Genomic DNA, 23,579 nt, shown 5'->3' on the forward strand with positions numbered 1-23,579 from the left:
TAGTTCCGCATCTTTCCGTCACTTACCGAGGGCTGGCATTAGCAAATGCTGGGCCCTGTGCAATATCCTATATGGGGCCAAACTGTTCCATTGACAGGGAGTCACTACTATCGGTCCTGCCCATGAACTGTGGCCATGGACTGATAATCGTGATCCGCAAATAAAGTATCAATGGCTGATGTATATAATGTATCTCCCATGCTTGGAAATGAGCTGTGTTCTTTTTTTAAAGAACTTAAATACATACATTTAATATCCAACAAATATTTATTTAACAACATATTGCAGTAATCCCGCACACTAAAGATGGGTCAACGGTTATAAATCAAGCATGTGCAGCTATAACCTAATAAAAGATTATAAAAAGAAATTACAAGGGGAGGCACAGGTAAAATCGCAAAGGTGGGGGGTGAAGGTGAAATCACATGGGGATGCACAGGTGAAATCACATAGGGAGGCACAGGTGAAATTACATGGGGAGGCACAGGTGAAATCACATGGGGAGGCACAGGTGAAATCACATGGGAGGCACAGGTGAAATCACAAGGCAGGGTCGGGGTGCCACCACAGTTGGGATCAAGTGGAGCACATGGGTAATCAAAGGGGCAGAGGGAGAATCATTGGGGGGTAGGGAGGGGGTACAGGGGAAATTCACAAGGGGGCACAGTGGGAAAGGGGATACCATCACAGGGGAGGACACATCCCCAACCCAAATAATCCTAATTTGCAAAGGTCTGAAGAAAAGTACAAATAGCTCAAAAGTAAATGTAGACACCATAAGCAGCTTGTTAAAATCACAATTATGCATTCCTATATAAAGAAGGTATCTCATTTGATATTTTTAGCTTAGCCCCTTGCTCTGTCTACAATATATAATTGCTGGTTTGTGTAAACATATCTTGCTTTAGCCTTCCAGAAATGATGCAGCTTTGATTTCAGGGCAAATCAGTTTTTAGTAATTGCAGATAAATAAGCAAAAACACAAAAATTACTAATTTTACATAAGGATGTAACATCAGCGGTCTTTTCCCAAAACATGATGTAGTTTTGATCATCAAAGGAGCGGGCTGATAACCACTGAGCCGTCACAGCTTTCCGCTGGGATATTGGAAGCGGATTGTGAGGTACATGCTAGACTGAGTGGAATAATTTGTTTTGTTGAATCTGGGATTTTGCTTGACACTAAACTGTATAAAGTTGTGTGCACAGAGGATGGCAAACTTTCTGATCTTTAAAGCTGCAGTTCAAGCAATATCCTACGTGTGTTTTTTTTTAAAAATAAATCAGTTCTGTACTATGAGAAAATACTTGTAGCATTTAAAACAATAAAATAAACTATTTTAAAGACATTTGTAATGTATTCTAATGTAACAAGCATTTTTGTTGCCATAGCAACCATATACAAAGTCACATCCCCTCCCCTTTCTGAAACAGCACCCCCTTTTGGAGCCCTGCCCTCTCTAACAGTGAACCAATTTAATCTAGTACCTGCCTGGTCACATGATCTTCCTCACAGAACTGTGGCTGCCAGTGCAGCAGAAGAGGACCCAAGATGTACAGTCATGTGAAAAAGAAAGTGCACCCTCTTTGAATTCTATGGTTTTACATATCAGGACATAATAACAATCATCTGTTCCATAGAAGGTCTTAAAATTAGGTAAATACAACCTCAGATGAACAACAACACATGACATATTACACCGTGTCATGATTTATTTAACAAAAATAAAGCCAAAAATGAGAAGCCATGTGTGAAAAACTAAGTATTTGAGGGTGTACTTTCTTTTTCACACCACTGTGTGTGTATATATATATTCAAATTTGATTGTAAATTAACTGCCTTACACAATATTTCAAAGCACATGAAACATTGTAGACACAACATTCAATTCACACCTTAAAATTACTTATCGGTTGTAACTTGCAGTTATCTTGACAACAATAGGGAGATTTTATATAAAAATAAAACATGATGGAAAGAAACAATGAAAAAGTTTAATATCCAAGAACGTTAATATACTTCTTACATGGTAATATTTAATGGTATAAAAGAAATGAGCCTTAAATATTGTCTGATGTCTGTCGTTCGAATCTAGTAGATTTGATGTGAAGAGGAGCATTCAGCACTATGCAAAAGGAATAGTCACTATTATGTCCAAGTTCCTCCTTATTTACCGTCTGGTGATAATGAATACATCGATTTAAGAGAAACACGTACAGTCCCAGCACTCTTTCTATAGATGTAGGCCACTCCTAAGAGTCCCAGCTCGTCGTACTCAGCTTTTCTCCACGTCTCTGGACAAGCTCTTTGTTGCAGTCTTAACGTTTTTATTTGGAGATAAAGGCTCAAAGAGTTCTTTCCGGATCCTGCGTGCTGCCCATGGATTCTTCTTCCTGTGATATTGCCGAAATTGGTCACGGAAGTCCCTCTGCAGCATGTGCACATAACCTTGTGGTTCACAGAGACTCTGGAAAAGAACAAAGCTGGGTCAATGTAACAGGGCCCTATTTGGGATAGAAAACGTTGGTTTTGTTCCATAATGTGTTCATTTGGTATTTTTCATTAATACACAATTGTTCCAAATTGGTGTGTTCTGCCACTAAGGAGAAGTGGCTTCTACTACTCTTAGGCCTGGGACATAGTGCCCAAAAAGTGCGGAGGCGCGCTGAGGCTCAGGAAAAGCGGTGCTTTCCCTGGCCTTACACAGCACGCCGTCCGTGGGCGTGTCGGGGGCGGGTCTGGGGGCGGGCCAGTGACGTCACGGAGCTGGTTCGCCCTCATTGGGCGAACCACTCACGTGACCGGCCCTGCGCTCCGGCGAGCGCCAAATTTCAAAACTCCGTCAGACACACGCTTGCCCAAGCGTGCGGGCGCGTGCGCGAGCCCGTGCTAAAGCCGCTCTCATTGCGGCTACAGGGGCTCAGTGCCGAGCAGCAGCGCGCCTCAGCACGGGTCAGCGCATAAGCGCTGACCATGCCCGAGGCCTTACGTGATTGCTATTGTGACTTTGTCCAGGAAAAGAGGGGCCTTTGTAGGTACAGGAGGGTGTCCTTAGGACCTGTGCTGGTTGCTTATCCTGCAGTGAGGTTTTACCATAAAGATTAGCCAAGCCCATTGGATTTTGGCATCAGAGGGCCAAATCCTAATTACTTGGTAACTTACTTCAGATTTGATGAGTAAATGTCACCGCTACATCTGAAATCTCTGCGCAGCTTAAGCCAGTGGTTTTCAACTTTCTTGGATAAGGAACCCTATATTTATATTGTGAAATTGGAACCCCAACCCTCTTTAATAGCGTGTCTGTGATCAGATGCATTGTAAGGAACCCCAACCCTATTTAATAGTGCGCCTGAGATCAGTTGCATTCTATGGAGCCCCAACCCTCTCTAATAGTGAGCCTGAGATCAGATGCATTGTAAATTCATCAGTATTTGGTACAATTTTCAAATGATCTGAAAATTCCAGGGAACCCTTTAGAAATGCCTGGGGGACTCAAGGATTCCTAGGAACCCTGGCTGAAAAACGCTGGTTTCAGCACAGGGTTGCAAAGTTTGTCAAAAGTGAGGTACAATTGCTACCTAGGTGCTACACCCTGTTGATGTCAAACTAGTCAACTCAATGATTTTCTGTGAGTCTCACTGATTTTGGAGTTAGTTTCACAGAATTTTAGCATCAGCCGTCTCATGGACCTCAACACTTTTAAATCCTACTGATTTGGATTCTAGGTGATTGACATCTGCGAGGTGTTACTCAGCCGCGAAATATACTTTGCATTGTAAATATACAACCTTAAACTAAGCTGAACTAGGCTTTATTCAACTTGGCCCATGCTGTGATTGAAAAAGGGATTCATACCTTAAACTTCTCATAAAATTCCTTATATCCGCCTTTTAAAAGATAGAGTTCTGGGTAACACAGATTGGGGTACGTGTTTGCATTTCTGTCCAGATTTCTTAAACTGCGACACCTTCCACGAACAAAAACAAACCAAAAAAAACACAGGTAAATAAAGTCATATCAGTAAAATCAGTAGGTTCGGAGTTTTAGAATTTAACATCAAACATACTCAATTATTTCTAATAGAGATATAAAGAATTCAATAACCAACAAAGTCTGCTTACAGGTAAGTAACATACTGTATTATTCCAATTTGTCTGCACTGTTAATGTACTTGTTTTAATTGACTACCGGTAATTCAAAGGTCAGCGAATGTATAAATTATATTTTTATATATATATATATATTTTTTCCTTTAATGAACTAGATGTTACAGAAAAGAGAAATAGCAATTTAACACAAATATTTTGAAAATGTTTCCATGGGATAATATTCCAGACGATGTGTAAGATGTAGAGTAGAATATTCATAGAGCGTTAACACAAAAAAAATAAATAAATAAATAGCGATGGACATAATTTAGAACACGTCCTTTTTTTTATCTTGCCCTAATTGTTTCTTTTTAACAGACAGATTTTTTTCTATATGTTTTGCCCGCACAGTTTCCCACTTGCTATTTAAGTGTCCGACATTTCCTGCTGATACTCAGGGGACTTTTTGTCATCTCAGACTTGGTGGATATTGCTGAAGCCAAGAAAAGAGAAGAAGATGCAGTTTGTTACATTGTGTTATAATATGTGTGTTGTTGGGTAACTCCTACCAAACGCTTCCTATGGTCACTCAGATTACAAAATGGGGCATACGGGGGAAACAGATAAAAACTGTCTTGATTAATTAACATTTAGTGATTCAGAACAAAAATGTCTCTCTTAGCATCAATATAATGGCTTAGGCATAGGAAATATAACCCACCCTGTCTCTTTGTTCCCACACCTCCTATTATTTTTTGCTTTGGGACTTTGTCTGTTACGGTTACATGTTGTTACCGTGTTCTAGGATACAGAACTAGCTCAGAGTACGTGTGCATTTTCAGCTGGCTAAAATCCTTGGTCTGCTAACCTCTGCCTGCTGCCCGGCGTTCCATGAAATGCACATTGCATTTGCACAAATACACCGTTCACCCACTAATCCCCTTTGTTTAGCTGCTAAATCTAACATTATCGAAATATATGAACTGAACTTTTCCTGAAACCCATAGCGCAGGGGTGGCCAACTCCAGTCCTCAAGGGCCACCAACAGGTCAGGTTTGAAGGTTTGAAGACTGAGCCACTGATTGAGCCACCTGTGCTGAAGCACGGATATCCTTCAAACCTGACCTGTTGGTGGCCCTTGAGGACTGGAGTTGACCACACCTTCCATACATAGAGCATCTTGAAGTGCTGACTTATTGGACATTTCACTCTTACGTATGTCATTATCAATTCATTTTACATACAGCTTTGGTCCTCTCTCCGAGGAGTATTCGCAGTGAAAGATCAAGAGCGTCCTGCTCTGGGGAAGAGCTGGATTCTTTAGGAAGGATTGCGATATGTGTTCTTCCCGGTATAAATTCAGAGCTCCCTGTGCAGGACAAGAACACGAAATCAGGAAGATCTCGAAAAACATCACGAAAAAGGAAAATATTAACATTATCTTCTTTGCTGCCAAAGGTGCCGCCAAATACCTTGCCCCTATGTCAGAAAAAGGGTTACGCACGGTTACAGAGGTTTGTGTAAATGATGTGCAAGAAGTCGTTTATGGATAACCTGTCGGCACATTTTAGTATTTCAATGATTTCCTTAAAATAGTGAAGGTTAAGATTGAAGGGTGTTTATTTTGTCCACATGCTTTATGCATCGGGATATATGAAAATACAGCACAGGTCAAGTGCTGATGACCTCTAATTAAACCAACCGTATGTATTAATGAAGACTATTGGCGATAGGATGAAGCTATTTAAATAATGTAGGATACGTTTAAAAGCTATTGAAATTTTGCCCAATATTTTTATTTTTGCCTCAATATCCTGTGAGTTTCTCTTTCCAATGCCGGAAAATATTTTAGCCCCATTTGGTTACATGGTTACATTGTAGATGAGGTTGAAAAAAGACATATGTCCATCAAGTTCAACCTATGCTACATTTAGAAGGTTGAATCAAGCTGATTTCTTCAGCACGAGGAAGGGTCTTCACAGTATACTAAATATGTTTATTTACACTTAGGCTGCGTTTATAGTGGGCGCGCGCGCACGACGGAGCACACGCGTCTGTTGCTTGAGTGATTTGTGCTCATAGGGTTTGCGCGACGGGGAGGCGTGGCCCTGACGTCACGTGAGCGGAACGTCCTCATTGGCTAAACCGCGCACATGACCCGGCCGGAGCGCAAAAAGACAAAATTATTTGTCTTTTCAAAAATCTGCCGCGCGGTCGCTCTCCATCGCTCGCGCAGTCGTGCGCACTATGGGCGATCTCATAGAAAAGAGGTCTGTTGTTCGTGCCGCGCACGTGCGCACCGTCGCATCCACTATAAACGCGGCCTTAGGCCCATATGTTGTTGGATTTGTGCTTTGAGAAAGCTTATTAAGGCTGCGCTTATAGTGCCGGCGACATGATGTCACGGCAAAACAAATGTATTTCCGCCGTTGCGTGCGCTTATAGTAGAAGCGTCGTGACGGCTTGGTCGCGATCGCTGGAAGTCAAGTCAATTTGATTTTTCCAGCAACCACAGCGTGACGTCAGCGCAGCCTAAGGCACGAAGCAGCGATTGAAAGAATCCGTTTGAATATATGAAGGCTACAAAGTAAAATATGAAGAGGATGAGAGATATACAACTCATACAGCAGCAAATGTGACATTGTGTTGTATATTGTGACATATCACAGCACTTGATTCAATCCTGAATACGTCCAGAATCACACAAACAAAAAGAACCGGCAGATTCTGCTCACTTTTTTCTATTTTAGACAATTTGCGAAGGGAAACGGCGAAGCTGAGCAGCGCAGATTGTCTCATGTCTTGTAAGGATCACATACTGTACCTTAATGTGTCCTCCAGTGTATTCATAGGGATAGCGACAGTCCACCACATGGTAATGCTGCCCAATCTCCTTATATCCTCCCCCGAGAAGATGAGCTAACTGAAGACAAGGCGGGAGAAGGGAGGGAATGAGGGTGCTGCATGTGTGTGTAGGATGCAGAGCACCCTAGCTCAGTATGGTGGGCAGTTGTGTGTAGCAATGATGCATTTGCTTGAATGGGAGTCATTGCATTGTTCACTGTACGACACCCACTTCTTGCCGTACTGAATAGGAGGTAGTAGGCTCGCTGTAACAGGAGGGTGCTATCTTGTTCCCACATTTCACTGCTGACAAACTTTGATACATAGCACTATTACTCTGAAAGGGGCAATCCCTTGTAGGATCAACGTGTAGTAATGGCAGTGAGGTATTTTAGGGGTCACATTTGGGTGATTGATTTATTAGTTTACAAAAATATGGACACCTATAATTAGTTTTAAATATTTTTTTTTAATTCGTTTCTAAAAATGGCGAGCTGAGACTTGGGAGGGGGTTTGATTTCCTTTTTTGCCTGATGTCACTGTATGTTTAACAAGACGCTGTGCAGGTAAACTGACCGCCCCCTCCTCCCCTTATCTTTATTGGCTGTCTGAGAAGGATGGGGTGCGCTACAGGGGAAGGAAACACTTACTTGACAAACACTCCCAAATTCAGAGGCCCCCCAACAAAGGCAATTTATAGAGAAACAAAATAAGCCAAATATTTGCTTTTTACTTGGTTAGATTAGTTTAAGAAAGACATTGTTGCCAAACGGGTGTTTTTAGCCCAGCTACGTGGGATTGCAGATTTAACCCTCTTTCTTCTAAAATTCTTCGCACATTCTGTGCTGAAAATACATTTTGTGAGCTGAAGTTCCCTTTTAAGACTGGTACATGTGCAATTCACAACATATCTTAACCACTTCATTCCCAGAAAGAATGGTTGACCCAACTCTTCATTAACGCACCACATGGGAGATTCAGTAAGTTCTGTTCTGGGATAACACACCTGATCCGGTGTTAACTGCCGTTGGCCCAGATACATCAAGCAATGGTAAGGAAAACTGGAGGTGTTATCTCCCAAAATTAGTACATTTTTGGTCAACTTGCAGGCTAGATAACACTGACAGTTTTCCTTACTTGATGTATCTGGGCCATTGACTCGGGTGCATTAACCTGCAACAGACCTTGGTAAATCTCCCCCTACTGTAGGTTAGAGGTGATCTTACACTACACATTCCCTGTTGTAATTTCAGTAGCTGTCCACAAGGCCTCATAGTGATATGTTCCGAAATGAAAGCTAGTAAGAAGCCAGGTAATACTTACGGTGGCACAGTTTATATATTTAAGATCCTGATGTTTCCCAACTTCCACGGGCAAACGATAAGGCTGTGAATATGAAACAATGCAATCACGATTAAACGTATAGAAACCATATATATCAAGACCCAGCAGGTTCCTTCATCAGTTAACTTGGCTTATTGGCAAAACGTCCGGCGGCTTAGTGTCCAGCGGCTACGGTGAAGGGTCCCTCGGTGGCCAAGCACCAGCGCCGACTTGGTCGTGGCAAAACGACCGTGACCAAATGTCCGATTCCACAAAAGATAAGTCCTCTTCCATTCCTGCTTTGGCCTGATCGCGTTCAGTGCTCCTTGGAAGCGCAAAGAGGGGGGGCACAAGATATTCTAGGGTGCGGTGGTTACAGAGGCCCCGCGCCCTTCCCCAAAGCATTTAAATTAAATGCCGGGGGAGGCGTGAGGCCTCTGTAACATCCCTTACCTGCTGCCAGCCGGCTCTTCGGCAACACGTCGCCATGGCAACCATTTGACGCTGCGGGGGCATGTGACGTGACGCGTTACGCTGAGGGGTCACGTGTCATGACGTCACATGACCTGTGTCGTCATTTGACACTGGGTCGTAGGACCGTGGGGGCGCAAACACTGGATTGGGGCAGGGGAGCGCAGGCCAAAAACTTTGCGCACCCCTGCTCCATGAATTGCAGAACGCGATCGGCACTAGAAAAACAAGCTTAAAAGCCTTGCCATAGCCACTACGTCATAGGGCCTCTGGAGGAGAGCCATACCCCACGGGGCACTCCTAGGGTTTAGCGCTGCGCGATTATTCTCCGTTTCATATCGATGTTGTTCATACATAAACGTCCTATTTTTATATTGTGAATTATATACACATTTCCCATGAACTATAATGATAAATAAATAATTTGTTCAACTTACTTTAGAAAAATCCCCAATAAGATCACCATCTTCACTATCACCATCCTTACTCTTTGGACTGATGTGACTCACCTACAAACAAGCAGAATGAAGAGTTTAGGAAACGACATATGTAATAATAATGTATATAATATATATGAATATACTGTATATATATATATTATTCCTCAGAAGATATCAGAGAAATTGTCTTGAAAAGTTCAACGTGTATCATTTTCGGTATGGTTTGGTATGTATGAAGTACATTAGATGCACAAGCACAATTTAAATGGACAAAAAAATGAATCAAGAGCATGTACATGATATTTATATTGTGGTTGTGTTTTTTCCCGAAGGCCTCTTGGTGGTATTTTATCCTTGGGTGGAAAAGTCAGTGTAGGTTTGTGGTTCTCTTTGGGTATCTGCTATCAGTATACAAATGATCTCAAGCTAGAGATGGTGTTACAAAAATACACTCGGTGACCCAACTCTGCTACTTACAGAAAGCTTGTTGGACTCTGATATATCTCTGTTGTCTCCACTGTGGACGTTCCGCTCCTTGGCACCCTGTCCTGGTTTGGCCTTTTCTGACTGCTGCCTCTGGTGTCCTGCCACATGCTCAGGGCTATGAAACAGGTCTGTAAGGTTCAGATGAGATTTCTTCTTCTAAACACCAAAAGGAAATACTGTTTACTTAGAAGCCTTTCCATAATTGAATGGCTGCATCCATGTGCATCAATGGCTAAGGCACTGCTGCACCCATGTCCCACAGCCTGCAATTCATCAGTCAAATGTGCTTGTCCTTGTTTTGTTTTTCTTGGGGCCGTGTATTTTATTGACTAAAAAAATAAACATATTTTTGTAAAAATAAAAAATGCTGATATACACTGTCACAAATAAAGTTGATAATGTAAAGAATAAATACAATGAATGTGTTTCTTTGTTGAGTAGGTACATTATGCAGCTGGTGCTACACAGGTAATTAAATGGCAGCTTATGAGAAGAACTGAGCATCTGGGCCAACAAAATGTAAAGCGGCAGGATAACAAATCCAGGAGAAATCTGTTCTCTGGTCGTCCCTCTCACCTCCCGTCTCTGTCTGCTCCCTGAAGAAGCTTCAAGCTGCGACCCACTCGCTATTCCCTGGTGCGCAGAGTAGGTATGATGTCGAGTTACTATTTCTATTTACCTTCCTCGTGCCGGCAGGGATTGAATTCTCCTCATTGTTTCTCAACTTTGCTCTTCTTGTTGATTTTTTCTTCCAAATAAAAACATATTGGGATATTAGGATATGTGTAAAATGGAGCTTGTCCGAATCCCACCTACACCAGGCCCAATTACTCCATTCCTGTCACAGTGAATAACTCTCCCATTCACCTGTCTCTAAGCACGCAGTCTAAGGGTCTAAGGCTGCGGCCCTAGTGGCGGCGCATGCGTCTGAGTGCCTGGCGGCGCGTGCAGGGGTATGTGGAGCGATGGGATGCGCGGGGGGAGGGGGAGATGTGGAGGGGGACGGCCATCACGTCATAGCAGCACAAAGCAAATCTGCCCTTCCATTGGCTGCCCGCACACCACGTGATCGCGTTGCGGCAAGGAAAGACAAAATACGTGTCTTCCCTGCCAGCGTATGCGTCATCGCGCTTTGCACGCCCACACACACGCGGCGACTGGGGCCTGCCCCATAGAGGGCTGTGCTGTGGTGTGTGGCGCACACGCCGTAGCGTGCAGCATAGCGTGCGCTGCAGCGGCCACTGGGGACCTGGCCTTAGGCCTCGATTATACCAGATGTCGCTGAGTGGCAGCGCGATCCTGTGACGTCACCCTCACGCTGCCGCCGAGTGGCAAGGAGAGGAGGCAGTGAGAGGAGACAGGGGAGGAGGCAAGGAGGCGAGGCGGAGGCGTGGCCGTGAGCGGTTGGCCCTCATTGGCTGAACCGCTCACGTGACGCGGCCGTCGCCTGCCTGAAACTATTTTGAAAATCTCTTCAGGAGTCTGCCGCCCTGCAGCTCCAAGCAGCGCACGCCGCTACAGGTATGTGTACATTCATTTTTTTTTGTATGTTGTTTTTGAGCCACTGGCATTTTTAGGTATAATCACGGCCTTGGTGTAATATCTGACTCCTCCATTTCCTTTTCCTCTCACATTCACGCTGTTGCTAAATCTTGACGATTTCTGCTCCTCGACATTATCTGAATTCGCACTTTCCTCTGTCACTCGACATCTGAAACTCTCCTGCAGGCCCTCATTACCTCCCAACCTGACTATTGCAACCTTCTCCTCTCCTATATAACAGAAATATGTATAATGTTCTTACGCCTCCCTCACTTTGCTTTTTATAAATGAGAACGTTGTATTTAAAGTATAGCTTCCTCAATAACACATACAGAGAGCACTCACCGGCTTACAGATACGTCCTCCAATAGTCGAGTCACTGCACAAGAAAAATACGAGATTGGAGTTGTTGTATTTGACTATTTTCCATGTGGGAAGTCAACGTTTCAGGTCCCATATGGACCTTTCGTCAGGTGAAAGGTCCATATGGGACCTGAAACGTTGTCTCTCCACTGTTCTTGGCTGTCACATTAAATGGAGAATTGCATTATGAACTTGTGAGTAGAGATCTGCTTTGTATCTCTGTCCTACAGGAGAGCTGCACTTTGCAGATATTGTTTGCCAGTGTTGTGTGGGCTGCACACACCGGATTCTCCTCGCCTGAGGCTGTTTCCCCACACTGTGGAATTGTAGTATTTTCCATGTGGCATTTACAACACTTGCAGCACTGTGCAATACAACACAAGATCTCATTCGTACAATACGAAGATCTTCTAATACAACCTTGGTACCTAATGCAACTTAAGTGAATTATCAAATGTATCTATGTTTGCATCTTGCAGTATTTCTGCAATGTTTTGTGTGCCAAAAAATAAATTAGGATCGAGAAAACCTAAACCTTGCATGGCTCAAAAACATGCTTTAATATGTTGACTTAATAAATATGTATTTTTTACACTAATGTGCATTATGATGGGCAGAAAGTTAAATATATGTGATACCATGCATGGGGTTAACAGAGGCAGCTTGATGCATAGGCTCTGTATTATAAGGACGGAGCAACAAGCCAATGTTACAGGTGGAGGTATTAGTGCATAGATTTTAGTATTGTGGCCAACTCCAGGCCTCACTTGCCACCAACAGGTCAGATTTTCAGGATATCCCTGCTTCAGCACAGGTAGGTCAATCAGTAAGCCACCTGTGCTGATGCAGGGATATCATGAAAACTTGACCTGTTGGTGGCAATTGAGGGCTGGAGTTGGCCTCCCCTGGTATATAGCATTATATCATATGTAGTGCTATATGTGTTGGTGGGTTTACCTTGTGACGCAGATTTGTGAATTTGATCTTGGTGTTGACTCAGCTGGGAAACCTGCAAATGCATAAAATAAAACATTGCCGAAACCCCCTTAGATGGAGCAGTCAGAAGTAAAAAAAAAGAATAATTAACACAAATTGGCGCCACAGACAAAATCAAACAACTATTTTAATCAGTGTATAAGTGAGTGAGATAAACTAGAAGCCAGGCAGTTATATCAGAGGAAGTGCATGTCTATCTCAGTATCACTATAACCAACGTATTGATGGGATCCGTCCTCAAAACAAGAGATCTTGTTATTAAAGCATTATGTTTATTAAAGGTAAAGAATCCAGCTGAAAGCAATTGGAGTTTTTCCTCTGATGAATTTGGTGCAATTATTTGATTTGTTTTTTGCCCCAATTTTGCAGCCGGGAGACTAATGAGGTCCCTGTACGTTCATTTAATTATTACATATTTATTCCATGTTGCAGCATGGCTAATATTTCAGTGCTCAGGACAGCAATGCCGTGATTAAGTTCTGTAGGATTATTACCAATCTAGGCCCAGAGCCACAAACGAGTGTTAAACTTTAGCATTCATGTGAATTGGAGTAGAGGCGTGCTAAAGCTTAGTACTATTTTGTGGATCTGTGCCTAAGGCTGCGGCCACACTGGCGCTGACCGCGCTCATGCTTGGAGAGAGCGGTGACATCACCAGCTCTCCAAGCATGAGCGCCGGGTGTCCTAGCTATTTCGCAAGCGGCGCGCGGGGGGGGCGTTGCAGGCAAGCTGAGCGCCGTTCAAAGTCACTTTTTTTTTGTTTATGTAAGCGCCAAGCGTGGGAGAGCGTGTGTGCCCGCGCACGAGCGCGCGCGCACCGCATGAGCAGGGAAGACAAAATTTAAATTGCGACAAGTAACCTCTTCAAGCACCGCACGGTCAGCGGCAGCGTGGCCGCAGCCTTAGTTTGCAATAATGATACCTGAAACAAACATGCAAGTCATTTGATGAGCATATGCCCTGAGGAATGACCGTACAAAGCCAAAACATTGGCTATGCTGATACAGGAAATAAACACACAGCAAACCGTGCGATATAGCTGTATGGTCCAGATCCCAACACGCCTACAAGTGTTTCAGGGACTCAAGAGACGCTGAAAACAGGCAGCAAATAAGAACAAGTAAATGTCCGTATATAAGTCCTGAGAATGCTTAGATTCTCCAGGGACATTTAACAGTTGTTAGAATCGGTAACTCGGCTTTAATGAGAGACCAGATGTCAGCCATAGCTTGTGGCACACAAGTAATTACCCTGCTTTCTGTAAGATGGGAAATTGCCTTGACCTGTAGGAGTTGCTGTTTCCATGGTAACTTGATGATGGCTGCCTGAGTCAGTGGGGCTTGGGTTCTGCGAGTCCGGAGACAGCTTCAGCCTTCGCGTGATGCTGCGTAACATACAATGGGGGAGAGTTACCGTGCGTGGTGACGGGGATTGCACATGAATCGGACATCAATTGCCATTCAGTTCAATAGCAGTTCACGCCGGGTCAGCGTGCGATACCCGCAATGGTGCTTGGTGCATCCCGGCGAATTCGTTTAAACCTGGAGATGCGGCGCAATATTACCCTCCAGAACCGCGGGCGTTACAGTCAGTGTTTTATTCACACTCTTTATAGTGATCTTAAAAACGTAAACTTTTCTGGCATGACATAAACATGCTGTATGCTCCTTACCTTGACCAAACTGAAAGAAAAAAAATAAAACCTGCATAAGGATGATTATTATTATTATTATTATTATATCAGCAGTAACAATCCTTCCATGGTAATGGGTATTAATTAACCCATTCCTGTTTCCACATCCTTGGAATATACAAGTGGTTAAAAAAAACAGATGTCCTATTGACAAATATGTATCAGAGATTGCTACGGTAACGCTAGCTCAGGGGCGGCAAACTCCAGTCCTCAAGAGATACCAACAGGTCAGGTTTTCAGGATATCCCTGCTTCAGCACAGGTGGCTCAATCAGTGACTCAGTCTAAGACTCAATCTTCGACTGAGCCACTGATAGAGCCACCTGTGCTGAAGCAGGGATATACTGAAAACCTGACCTGTTGGTAGCCCTTGAGGTCTGGCGTTGGTTACCCGGCTATATACAAAACATAACTCAGATTTAACACATCTGTCTTCAAAAATGTGCTACAATGTGTCATTTTTCTTCATGCATGTCCGGTAATTGTGGTGCTGCAAACATATAATCATTGAATAAATAACTCAAATGGGGCAGATGCTTCAGCGCAATTTTGAAGTAAAAGAGAACATTCGCTGCTTTAATTTTTCTTATTGAAAAAAGAGGGCTTAATAAAAGCTCAGTATGCCCAGTAACACAAAGGCATTGTGTAAGCTTGTGGTGTGTCACAGCGATACAGAATACACTACCTGTATTCTCCAGTTCCTCTCTGTGCATGACTTCTTTCTCTCTCACTCCCTGCTTCTCTTTGCTATAACTGAGACCTGGCTCACTCAGTCTGACTCTGCTCTGGAAGCTGCCCTCTCCTATGGTGGCCTTTCCTTCTCCCACACTCCACGCCCTGATGGCAGGGGTGGAGGCGTGGGGCTCCTGCTCTCCTCTCTCTGCCGTTACAGAACAGTTTCTATTCCCCCCTCTCTTGCTTTTCCCTCCTTCGAGGCTCACACAGTTCAGATCTTCTCTCCTCTCCCGGTCCATGTGGCGGTCATCTATCGCCCACCTTCCTCTACTCATCCCCCTTCTGCCTTTCTCTCTCACTTTGAATCCTGGCTCTCTTTCTTTCTCTCCTCAGACTCCCCTGTTCTTCTCCTTGGGGACTTCAATTGCCACATTGATGACCCCTCTCTCTCTTGGGCTTCCCGCTTTCTTTCTCTTACCTCTTCTTTTGGCCTTCAACAGTGGACTGCAGCCAGCACCCACAAGGATGGCCACTACTTAGACCTGGTTTTCACTAAAAACTTCTCTCTCTCCGACTTCTCCATTTCCCCTTTTCCTCTCTCTGACCATCACCTCATCTCATTTTCTCTCTCTCGCTTCTCTCCATCTCCATCTCCATCTCGCCCTCGTTTTTGCAGAAACCTGCACTCTATTAACCTACCAGCTCTTGATTCCACATTACGCTCCTCCCTCTCCTCTCTCAGTTCCGCTTCAGACCCTGACAACCTGGTCAGGAACTACAACTCTGCCTTATCTTCCTCTCTTGATCTTCATGCCCCACTTTCTCTCTGCCGTCCTCGCCCTTCTAACCCCAGACCCTGGCTAAACTCCCACACACGCATGCTGCGTTCCTCCACTCGTTCCTCTGAACGCCTCTGGAGGAAATCTCATACGCTCGCAGACTTCATTCACTACAAATTTATGCTATCCTGTTTCAACTCTGCCCTCTTTCAGGCTAAACAAACCTACTTTTCATCACTAATCAACACACACAAGTCTAACCCACGCCGTCTCTTTTCTGTCTTTGACTCTCTACTCAGACCACCCTCAGCTGCCTCCTCTTCTTCATCCATCTCACCTCAGGACTTTGCTGATTTTTTTAAGAAAAAGGTGGATTCTATACGGCAGAACATCCCATCTGTTGCCTCCTCCCATCCCACAATGCTTCCCAACTCTCCTCCTGTCTTTCTTGACTCTTTTTCTGCTATCTCGGAGGAGGATGTATCACTGCTGATCTCCTCTTCGCCCTCTACCACTTGCCCACTTGACCCCATTCCCTCCCATCTCCTAAAACCTCTTGCTCCTTCTATAATCCCTATGCTCACACAGATCTTTAACTCTTCCCTCTACTCTGGTACCTTTCCTTCATCCTTCAAGCATGCAACCGTTATACCATTACTCAAAAACAGCAAGCTTGACCCTACCTGTCCTTCTAACTATCGACCTGTCTCCCTCCTGCCTTTTGCCTCCAAACTCCTTGAACGTCTTGTATTCTCTCGATTGCTACACTTTCTCAACACCTATTCTGTACTAGACCCTCTACAATCTGGCTTCCGCACTGCTCACTCTACTGAAACAGCCCTCACTAAAATAACTGACGACCTCCACGCTGCCAAAGACAGAGGTCATTACACTCTGCTCATATTACTCGACCTCTCTGCAGCATTCGACACCGTGGACCACCCTCTTCTCCTTCACATTCTCCATACTCTTGGTATTCGGAACAAAGCTTTATCCTGGATCTCCTCTTACCTCTCCCATCGTACCTTCAGTGTCTCTTTTGCTAACACCTCCTCCTCCTCTATTGATCTCTCTGTGGGGGTACCCCAGGGCTCTGTCCTGGGACCCCTACTCTTTTCTCTCTACACACTCTCTCTAGGTGACCTAATCACATCTTTTGGGTTTAAATATCACCTCTATGCTGACGACACACAAATTTACCTTTCAACCCCTGACCTTACACCTGCTATACAGACCAAAGTTTCTGAATGCCTCTCTGGAATATCATCCTGGATGGCCATCCGCCGACTGAAACTTAACATGGCAAAAACAGAGCTCCTTATACTACCTCCCAAACCTGGCCCTACTACATCCTTCCACATTGCTATTGGAAATACGATCATTCACCCAGTAGCCCAAGCACGCTGCCTAGGGGTCACACTTGATTCCTCTCTCTCATTCTCCTCTCATATTCAAAACGTTTCTAAAACTTGTCGCTTTTTCCTCCGCAATATCACAAAGATACGCCCTTTCCTCTGTTACTCAACTGCTAAAACTCTGACTCAGGCCCTCATTCTCTCACGTCTCGATTACTGCAACCTCCTGCTGTCCGGCCTTCCTACCTCTCACCTGTCTCCCCTACAATCTATCCTAAACACTGCTGCCAGAATCACTCTACTCTTTCCTAAATCTGTCTCAGCGTCTCCCCTGCTGAAATCCCTCTCCTGGCTTCCGATTAAATCGCGTATCTCACACTCAATTCTACTGCTCACTTTTAAAGCTTTACATTCTTCTGCCCCTCATTACATCTCAGCCCTAATTTCTCGCTATGCACCATCACGACTCTTGCGTTCTTCTCAAGGATGTCTTCTTTCTACCCCCTTTGTATCTAAAGCTCTCTCCCGCCTCAAACCTTTCTCACTTTCTGCCCCACACCTCTGGAATGCTCTTCCCCTCAATACCCGACTAGCCCCCTCGCTATCCACCTTTAAGACCCACCTTAAGACACATCTGCTTAAAGAAGCATATGAGTAGCACTGGATAATCATGGACACATGACACAAAGCTTGGCCTCCTGCAGACGCACTTACTAGTATTCCCTCCTACTGTCTCTGTACGTTCTCCCTACCTACCAATTAGATTGTAAGCTCCTCGGAGCAGGGACTCCTTCCTTAATGTTACTTTTACAGTATGTCTGAAGCACTTATTCCCATGATGTGTTATTTATATTTGTTATTTATATGACATGTATTACTACTGTGAAGCGCTATGTACATTTTATGGCGCTATACAAATAAAGACATACATACATACATACATACATACATACCTGTCCATGCAGCTCAGGTGTCCCATGTTACCAGACAAAGAGGTGACAGGCGACAGTCCCAGATCGGGGGAAAATGTAAGCACTTCATCCAGACTGGTATCCGAGGACCCAGGTCCACTTCTGAAGCTGACCACTTCTAGGATATCCACATCAACCAGCTTCTCATCAGCTGGAACATAGGACATGGTGCTACTAACGCCATACACTTAAACACAAAAATCTAGGATGTTCCTTAAAAAAATCCCCATTGTACAAAATAAAGTCAATATGTTATATTATTTGGTTATTTCCTTAGCTCAGCGTGTTTATATTCACTGCCCTTTCTGCTGTTTTGTTCTGCTTCTTGTTTAAATGTCCCTCTCTGACAGCCCACAATCCCTGCCCCTTGGTGACAGTATCTACAACAAGCAAAGCTGGGGACAGCTTTTATTAAAGGCTTCTTGCTGATCCTGTTTGGGGGAGGGTCACAGAGCCAAGGAAACTATAACGGTATTTTGAGCTGCGTGTATTCATCAATACATTCCCCTGCTTATACCATACCGTATTGTTTTGTGATATTTGGAGACAACGTGCATGAAAAAAATGTTTGACCGTTATAATTACCTTTTGGGCAAGATGTCTTCATCGGACTTTCTATATTTGTAGGCAATAACTTTGTCCAATAAACACATTTCTTTGTATATTATTGAGAAACAATGACATTTCTTTTGAGAATGATGGTCCAAATATTGTATTTTCATCTCAAAGGCCGAAGCAGGACAATTTCAGGGTGCGTTCCTGTTTATATGGGAGCATAATATCCAGCAGAAACTACTCCTAATTTTAAGCTGCTGTTCATATTGGTGGAACATTTACTGATCTGTTCTGAAATTAATCATAGCATATAAAATACAAATGCTTAGTATCTTTATAAACTCACCTGCAGAGATGGGCAACGGTGTACAAATTGGATTTTCGCTTTTTTAAAACCTTTTTGAAAATGTGTATGTGTGTGAATGTGAATATTAAAATATTCTCTCATTTTCCTTTCTTTTAGAATTTTCAAACACTCAAAAAAACATTTTCTCTTTCACAAAATATATATTCTCTAAAATGTGACCCCCGCCCCTTATTTTTTCAAAATGTTTGAATGTTTGCTAACGTTCACATTTAAAAATAAAATAAAAAATATAGTAGCAGCTTTTTGCAAACTCCAACGAATTTGCGAAATATTAAAAAGTAAAACATCTTTTTTTGCAGGGAATTCTAATTTTGGCTAACAATTTACCCATCTCTACTTGCATGAATGCCTCTTTTTAGACATTATGTAACCTTCCTTGCCCGGGTCCTAAAGAGTTTACATCAAACGTCTCATTAATGGCTTACTCAGTATTGATTACCTTGTCAGGGTGCTTGATTCGTGCAGGCCGGGCATTGATAATGCAATGATGGGCGCAAGGAACTTCATTCATACAAACAAGCACCTTTATTAATCACCGTCGATATCCTTTCATCCTCAATATATATACACTTCTTGTATACTATAGCATCATTTCTGTTTCCTACTTGTGCTGTCTGTATCCTCTTCCCTGGGTACCCTCTATCTCTGCCCGCTAGGGAGGTGCTGAAGCTTGACTAATCCTTGTTACCTAAGTGATCCCCGTCGGTAATGTTCTGTCTCCTTTGGGCCTCTGTCGGTCCCAGTACTATTCACTGTTGTCAGTATCCCCATCTCGGCTGCTGAATGTCATTCCTTGGCCTTCTAGGTCAGAGTCACCTATGGACCCTCCAATTGGGCTGATCCAGCTATGCCTCGAGGCTGCGGCTTGGGGAACCCCTCTGATTTCCTCTATGTGAATCATGAGTAGTGTGGATTCATTCCTAGGGGCACTATCTATGTAGGGCACTGTCCCTAACTATAAAACAATAAAGGGGATCCTTACCCCCCTATATCCTAGGCTCATCTATAGTGTACCGCAGTGTTTCCCAACTCCAGTCCTCAAGGAACCCCAACAGGTCAGATCTTAAGGATATCCCTGCTCCAGCACAGGTGACTCAGTCAAAATGACCGAGCTGCTGATTGACCCACCTGTGCTGGAGCAGGGATATCCTTAAGACCTGACCTGTTGGGGTTCCCTGAGGACTGGAGTTGGGAAACACTGGTATACCGTATATACACTATCCACAGTGAGATCCCTCTTCTTCAACTCCTCCTAGGACCTGACCTAGAAACCTCTCCTCTATATATCCTGCGATTACGTCACTAGGCAGAAGAGGACGGGGCTATGATTCTGCCTAGTCACCAAGCACCATGTGATGGAGAAGGGGCGTTACTCTGTGCGACCCCACACAGCTAACCCCTTAAGGCCAATTTTGTGATTTTTTTTGCAATCGTTCCCTGCCTTCGTTTCAAATCCCCATGTTTTCAGTCTCCCCCTTTTACATTTTTTTCCTGCTCCCCTGTTTTTCACCACTCTGCCTGCAGATAAGTATCATTCGATTGACTTTTTTGAGCAGTGTTGGTTTTTATATTGCTTATTTGCTCTTCTGTATATGCTGTTGTGTATTGCAAAAAACACAACAGTGGCATTTTGCAGGCACAATGAGTCCCTGCCCTGACGAATGTACCATCTAATTGTGGCTCTTAATGCACAGGGACATAAAGTGACTTGACCAACGTCATAAGGTCAAAAACTGGGATTCAAACCTCTTCGAAGGCATTGTTCTCACTGAGATACTCCTTCAGCCCATACAGTTGCAATTTCGTGAAAGACCAATAATGATGTGTAATGGTACTTGGGGTAATGACTACAGTTACCTTTTCGTTTTTGCACCTAGAGAAACACTACTTTATTTCAATTACAAACTTCGAATTCCACATTCCTTTTGAAGGGGATTTATTTTAGAAGGCCTCTTCCTATTTTTAAAGCATAAACATTGTCTAAATCTAAAACACAGTCCAGTTTTACCCCAATTTGTAATAAATGTAGATATCATTTTTAAATCAGGTTCAGGAACAACTCCTTTTTAAGGCCATTTCGAACGTTGATTTTTATTAACATTATTAATAATAATAATATTTTCATACAAAATGTTGGATGAATCATGTCCCTAAGCCTACAATGTTTTAACCGCAACTCTGACCGCTGTGTAATATACGACAACCTGCTTACAACATGCCGAACCGGATTAAAGCTGGCTGGGCAACTGAAAACGGGCACCTTTCACCATCGCCGCAGGTCACACGGCTGCCTTCCGCCATCTTTAAATGTCGTCACCGCTCAGATATCCACATCCGCAGGGCACCTTGCGTGGCCGTCGCTCCGATGCCATTTGCAAGCGCGCACAGGACACACCGTTTGGCTGCGCAGGAAACGTAAAAATGTGTCCTGGCTGCTTGTGGTTAAACTTAGTGTTCCGGGCGCGCTCACAAATGGCGTCAGAGCGGCGGCCCAGCGAGGTGCTCTGCGGCTGGGGATATCTGAGCGGTGAGGACATTTAAAAATGGTGGGAGGCGTCAAAGTGACCTGCGATGAGTAGTCCTGGCGGTAGAGCACTGGTGCCGATTTGGTAGCGGACAAACGTCACATTCCGGCGCGTGGGGAGTCAAGAACAGGGTTGCGCAAAGTGGGGGGGTGGGAGATTTTCATGGGGGGAGGTGCGGCGGCTACAGAGGTCCCACGCTCTCCCCCAAGGCATATAAATTAAATGCCGGGGGACCGCCCGAGGCCTCTCTAGCTTCTCCTACCTGGTCTTCGGCGACGCGTCGCCATGGTAACTCGGCGTCAAAAGCGGCTGCAGGGGTCACGTGACGTCGTCATGGCAATGTGACATCACATGACCCCACAACGTAATTTGACGCCGGAGCAGAGCTGGCGGGGGCACGAGCCGGGAGGTGAGCAGGCAGGGGGGGTGCAGGATCAAAACTTTGCGCACCCCTGGTCTAGAATAAAATTGTTTTACAGGAGCGCCAAATTTTTAGTCTGCCCAGGCGCAATAATGTCTCTGTCCGGCCCTGACAACATGACTAGATGGACTTCTGTTTCCCTGGTTCTTACCTTTGGGACCCCAATTCTGTATTTGGTGTACAAAGGAAGATTACCAAGACGTGATAATTGGGTCCCCAATAAAATCCCATCTAAATAGGGATTGCACATAGAACCCCCCCCCCCCTCCCATAGCCCCCTCTCCCCCTCCCATAGCCCCCTCTCCCCCTCCCATAGCCCCCTCCCCCCCCTCCCATAGCCCCCTCCCCCCCCTCCCATAGCCCCCTCCTCCCCTCCCATAGCCCCCTCCCCCCCCCTCCCATAGCCCCCTCCCCCCCCCTCCCATAGCCCCCTCCCCCCCCTCCCATAGCCCCCTCCCCCCCCTCCCATAGCCCCCTCTCCCCCCTCCCATAGCCCCCTCTCCCCCCTCCCATAGCCCCCTCTCCCCCCTCCCATAGCCCCCTCTCCCCCTCCCATAGCCCCCTCTCCCATAGCCCCCTCTCCCATAGCCCCCTCTTGAGGCCCCCCATGCTCCTTTCCGGAGCCATACGACACACTTCCTAACAAGACACAGGGGGCAGTGTGCCGCTGCCAGGCACCTCTTGCCAACACGCTGACCATAGAGTTGTCGGCACAGAGCGGAAGTGAAGTCGCCGTGTTTGTGGCCGCACGTGGGTACAGCGTGTCTCGCAGCTTTGCTCCTGTCCGGCTCCGGTATGGGGAAGTCTGGGAAGCTCCGCTCCGGCGCGGCCGGCAAAGTGAAGCGCTGGAAGAAGGGGCACAGCAGCGACTCCAACCCGGTGATCCGGCAGCACCGGGAGGCAGCGCGGAGCCGATTTTTCAGCCGCACGGCAGGTCAGGAGTGGGCCCGAGTGGGGCAGGGTGTCCGGCTAGATAGGGGGAGTGCAGTGGGTGCTGCTATATAGGGGTCTGCGGTAGGAGGTGCTGCTATATAGGGGTAGTGCAGTGGGTGCTGCTATATAGGGGTCTGCGGTAGGGGGTGCTACAAGATAGGGGGTGCTATTATATAGGGGTCTTCGGTAGGGGGTGCTGCTCTATTGGGGTCTGGCGGAGGTGTTTGCTATATTGGGTGAGGGAGGTGCAACTTTATAGGGTGTGCCAGCGGCCCAGCTATTTTGGGGGTTCCCTTTGTGTGTGATTCTTGACCCAGTATCAAGGCAGAACGTAAATGTTCAGCAATAGTGACCCCAATTAGAGATAATAGTGCGTTATTATAGTAGTGACAGGGACATTGCTGTATGTACAGTAGAATCTTGGGCTATGCTTATAGTGCCGGTGATGTCAGGCTACGGTTGCTGGAAAAATCAAATTGAGATGATTTTGGCCCAGATCAGACAAGATGCCACGTGACGTTTGTCACTCTTTGAGGCTAGTGGATGAAAGTTGTCACACAAGAAACTGTTAGTTGCGGTAAATTACAGCGTTGACGCTACAACTCAAATTTAAATTTGGGGCTGTAGTTGCGTCACGTGAGCTGGTTCAGCCAATAATGGCGAACCAGCGCCGTGACGTGTTCGTCACGCCCCCACCACGTCCCCAAACACCGCGACCCAACTCTTGAAGTTTGAGCACAGATCGCTGGACT

General features: G+C 45.0%; 2 protein-coding genes across 4 annotated transcripts in view; one reads left to right on the forward strand and one right to left on the reverse strand.

Moving 5' to 3' along the window:
* Positions 1-1,981: 1,981 nt before the first annotated feature.
* Positions 1,982-18,637, reverse strand: LOC142501862 (uncharacterized). 2 transcript variants are annotated; one of them, XM_075612388.1, is made up of 12 exons: positions 18,009-18,637; positions 13,838-13,938; positions 12,516-12,567; positions 11,541-11,574; positions 10,333-10,401; positions 9,645-9,809; positions 9,165-9,236; positions 8,257-8,319; positions 6,914-7,012; positions 5,334-5,458; positions 3,857-3,968; positions 1,982-2,468 (listed from the first exon to the last, which is right to left on the reverse strand). In XM_075612388.1, exons 1-12 carry the CDS (start codon positions 18,191-18,193, stop codon positions 2,277-2,279), a joined length of 1,269 nt encoding a protein of 422 aa, XP_075468503.1. In that variant the 5' UTR covers positions 18,194-18,637; the 3' UTR covers positions 1,982-2,276. The 2 variants fall into 2 exon arrangements, with proteins under 2 accessions (XP_075468503.1, XP_075468501.1); XM_075612386.1 differs by having other exon boundaries at positions 13,805-13,938.
* Positions 18,638-22,599: 3,962 nt separating this feature from the next.
* Positions 22,600-23,579, forward strand: part of RRP12 (ribosomal RNA processing 12 homolog) — a 46,904-nt gene continuing 45,924 nt past the window's right edge. For both annotated transcript variants that reach the window (XM_075612389.1, XM_075612390.1), the window contains exon 1: positions 22,600-22,828. In XM_075612389.1, coding sequence (XP_075468504.1) covers positions 22,690-22,828 — 139 coding nt within the window. In that variant the 5' untranslated portion in view covers positions 22,600-22,689. The remainder of the gene's footprint in view (positions 22,829-23,579) is intronic.

This window comes from Ascaphus truei, chromosome 8 (assembly GCF_040206685.1).
Source record: "Ascaphus truei isolate aAscTru1 chromosome 8, aAscTru1.hap1, whole genome shotgun sequence".
Lineage (NCBI taxonomy): Eukaryota > Metazoa > Chordata > Amphibia > Anura > Ascaphidae > Ascaphus > Ascaphus truei.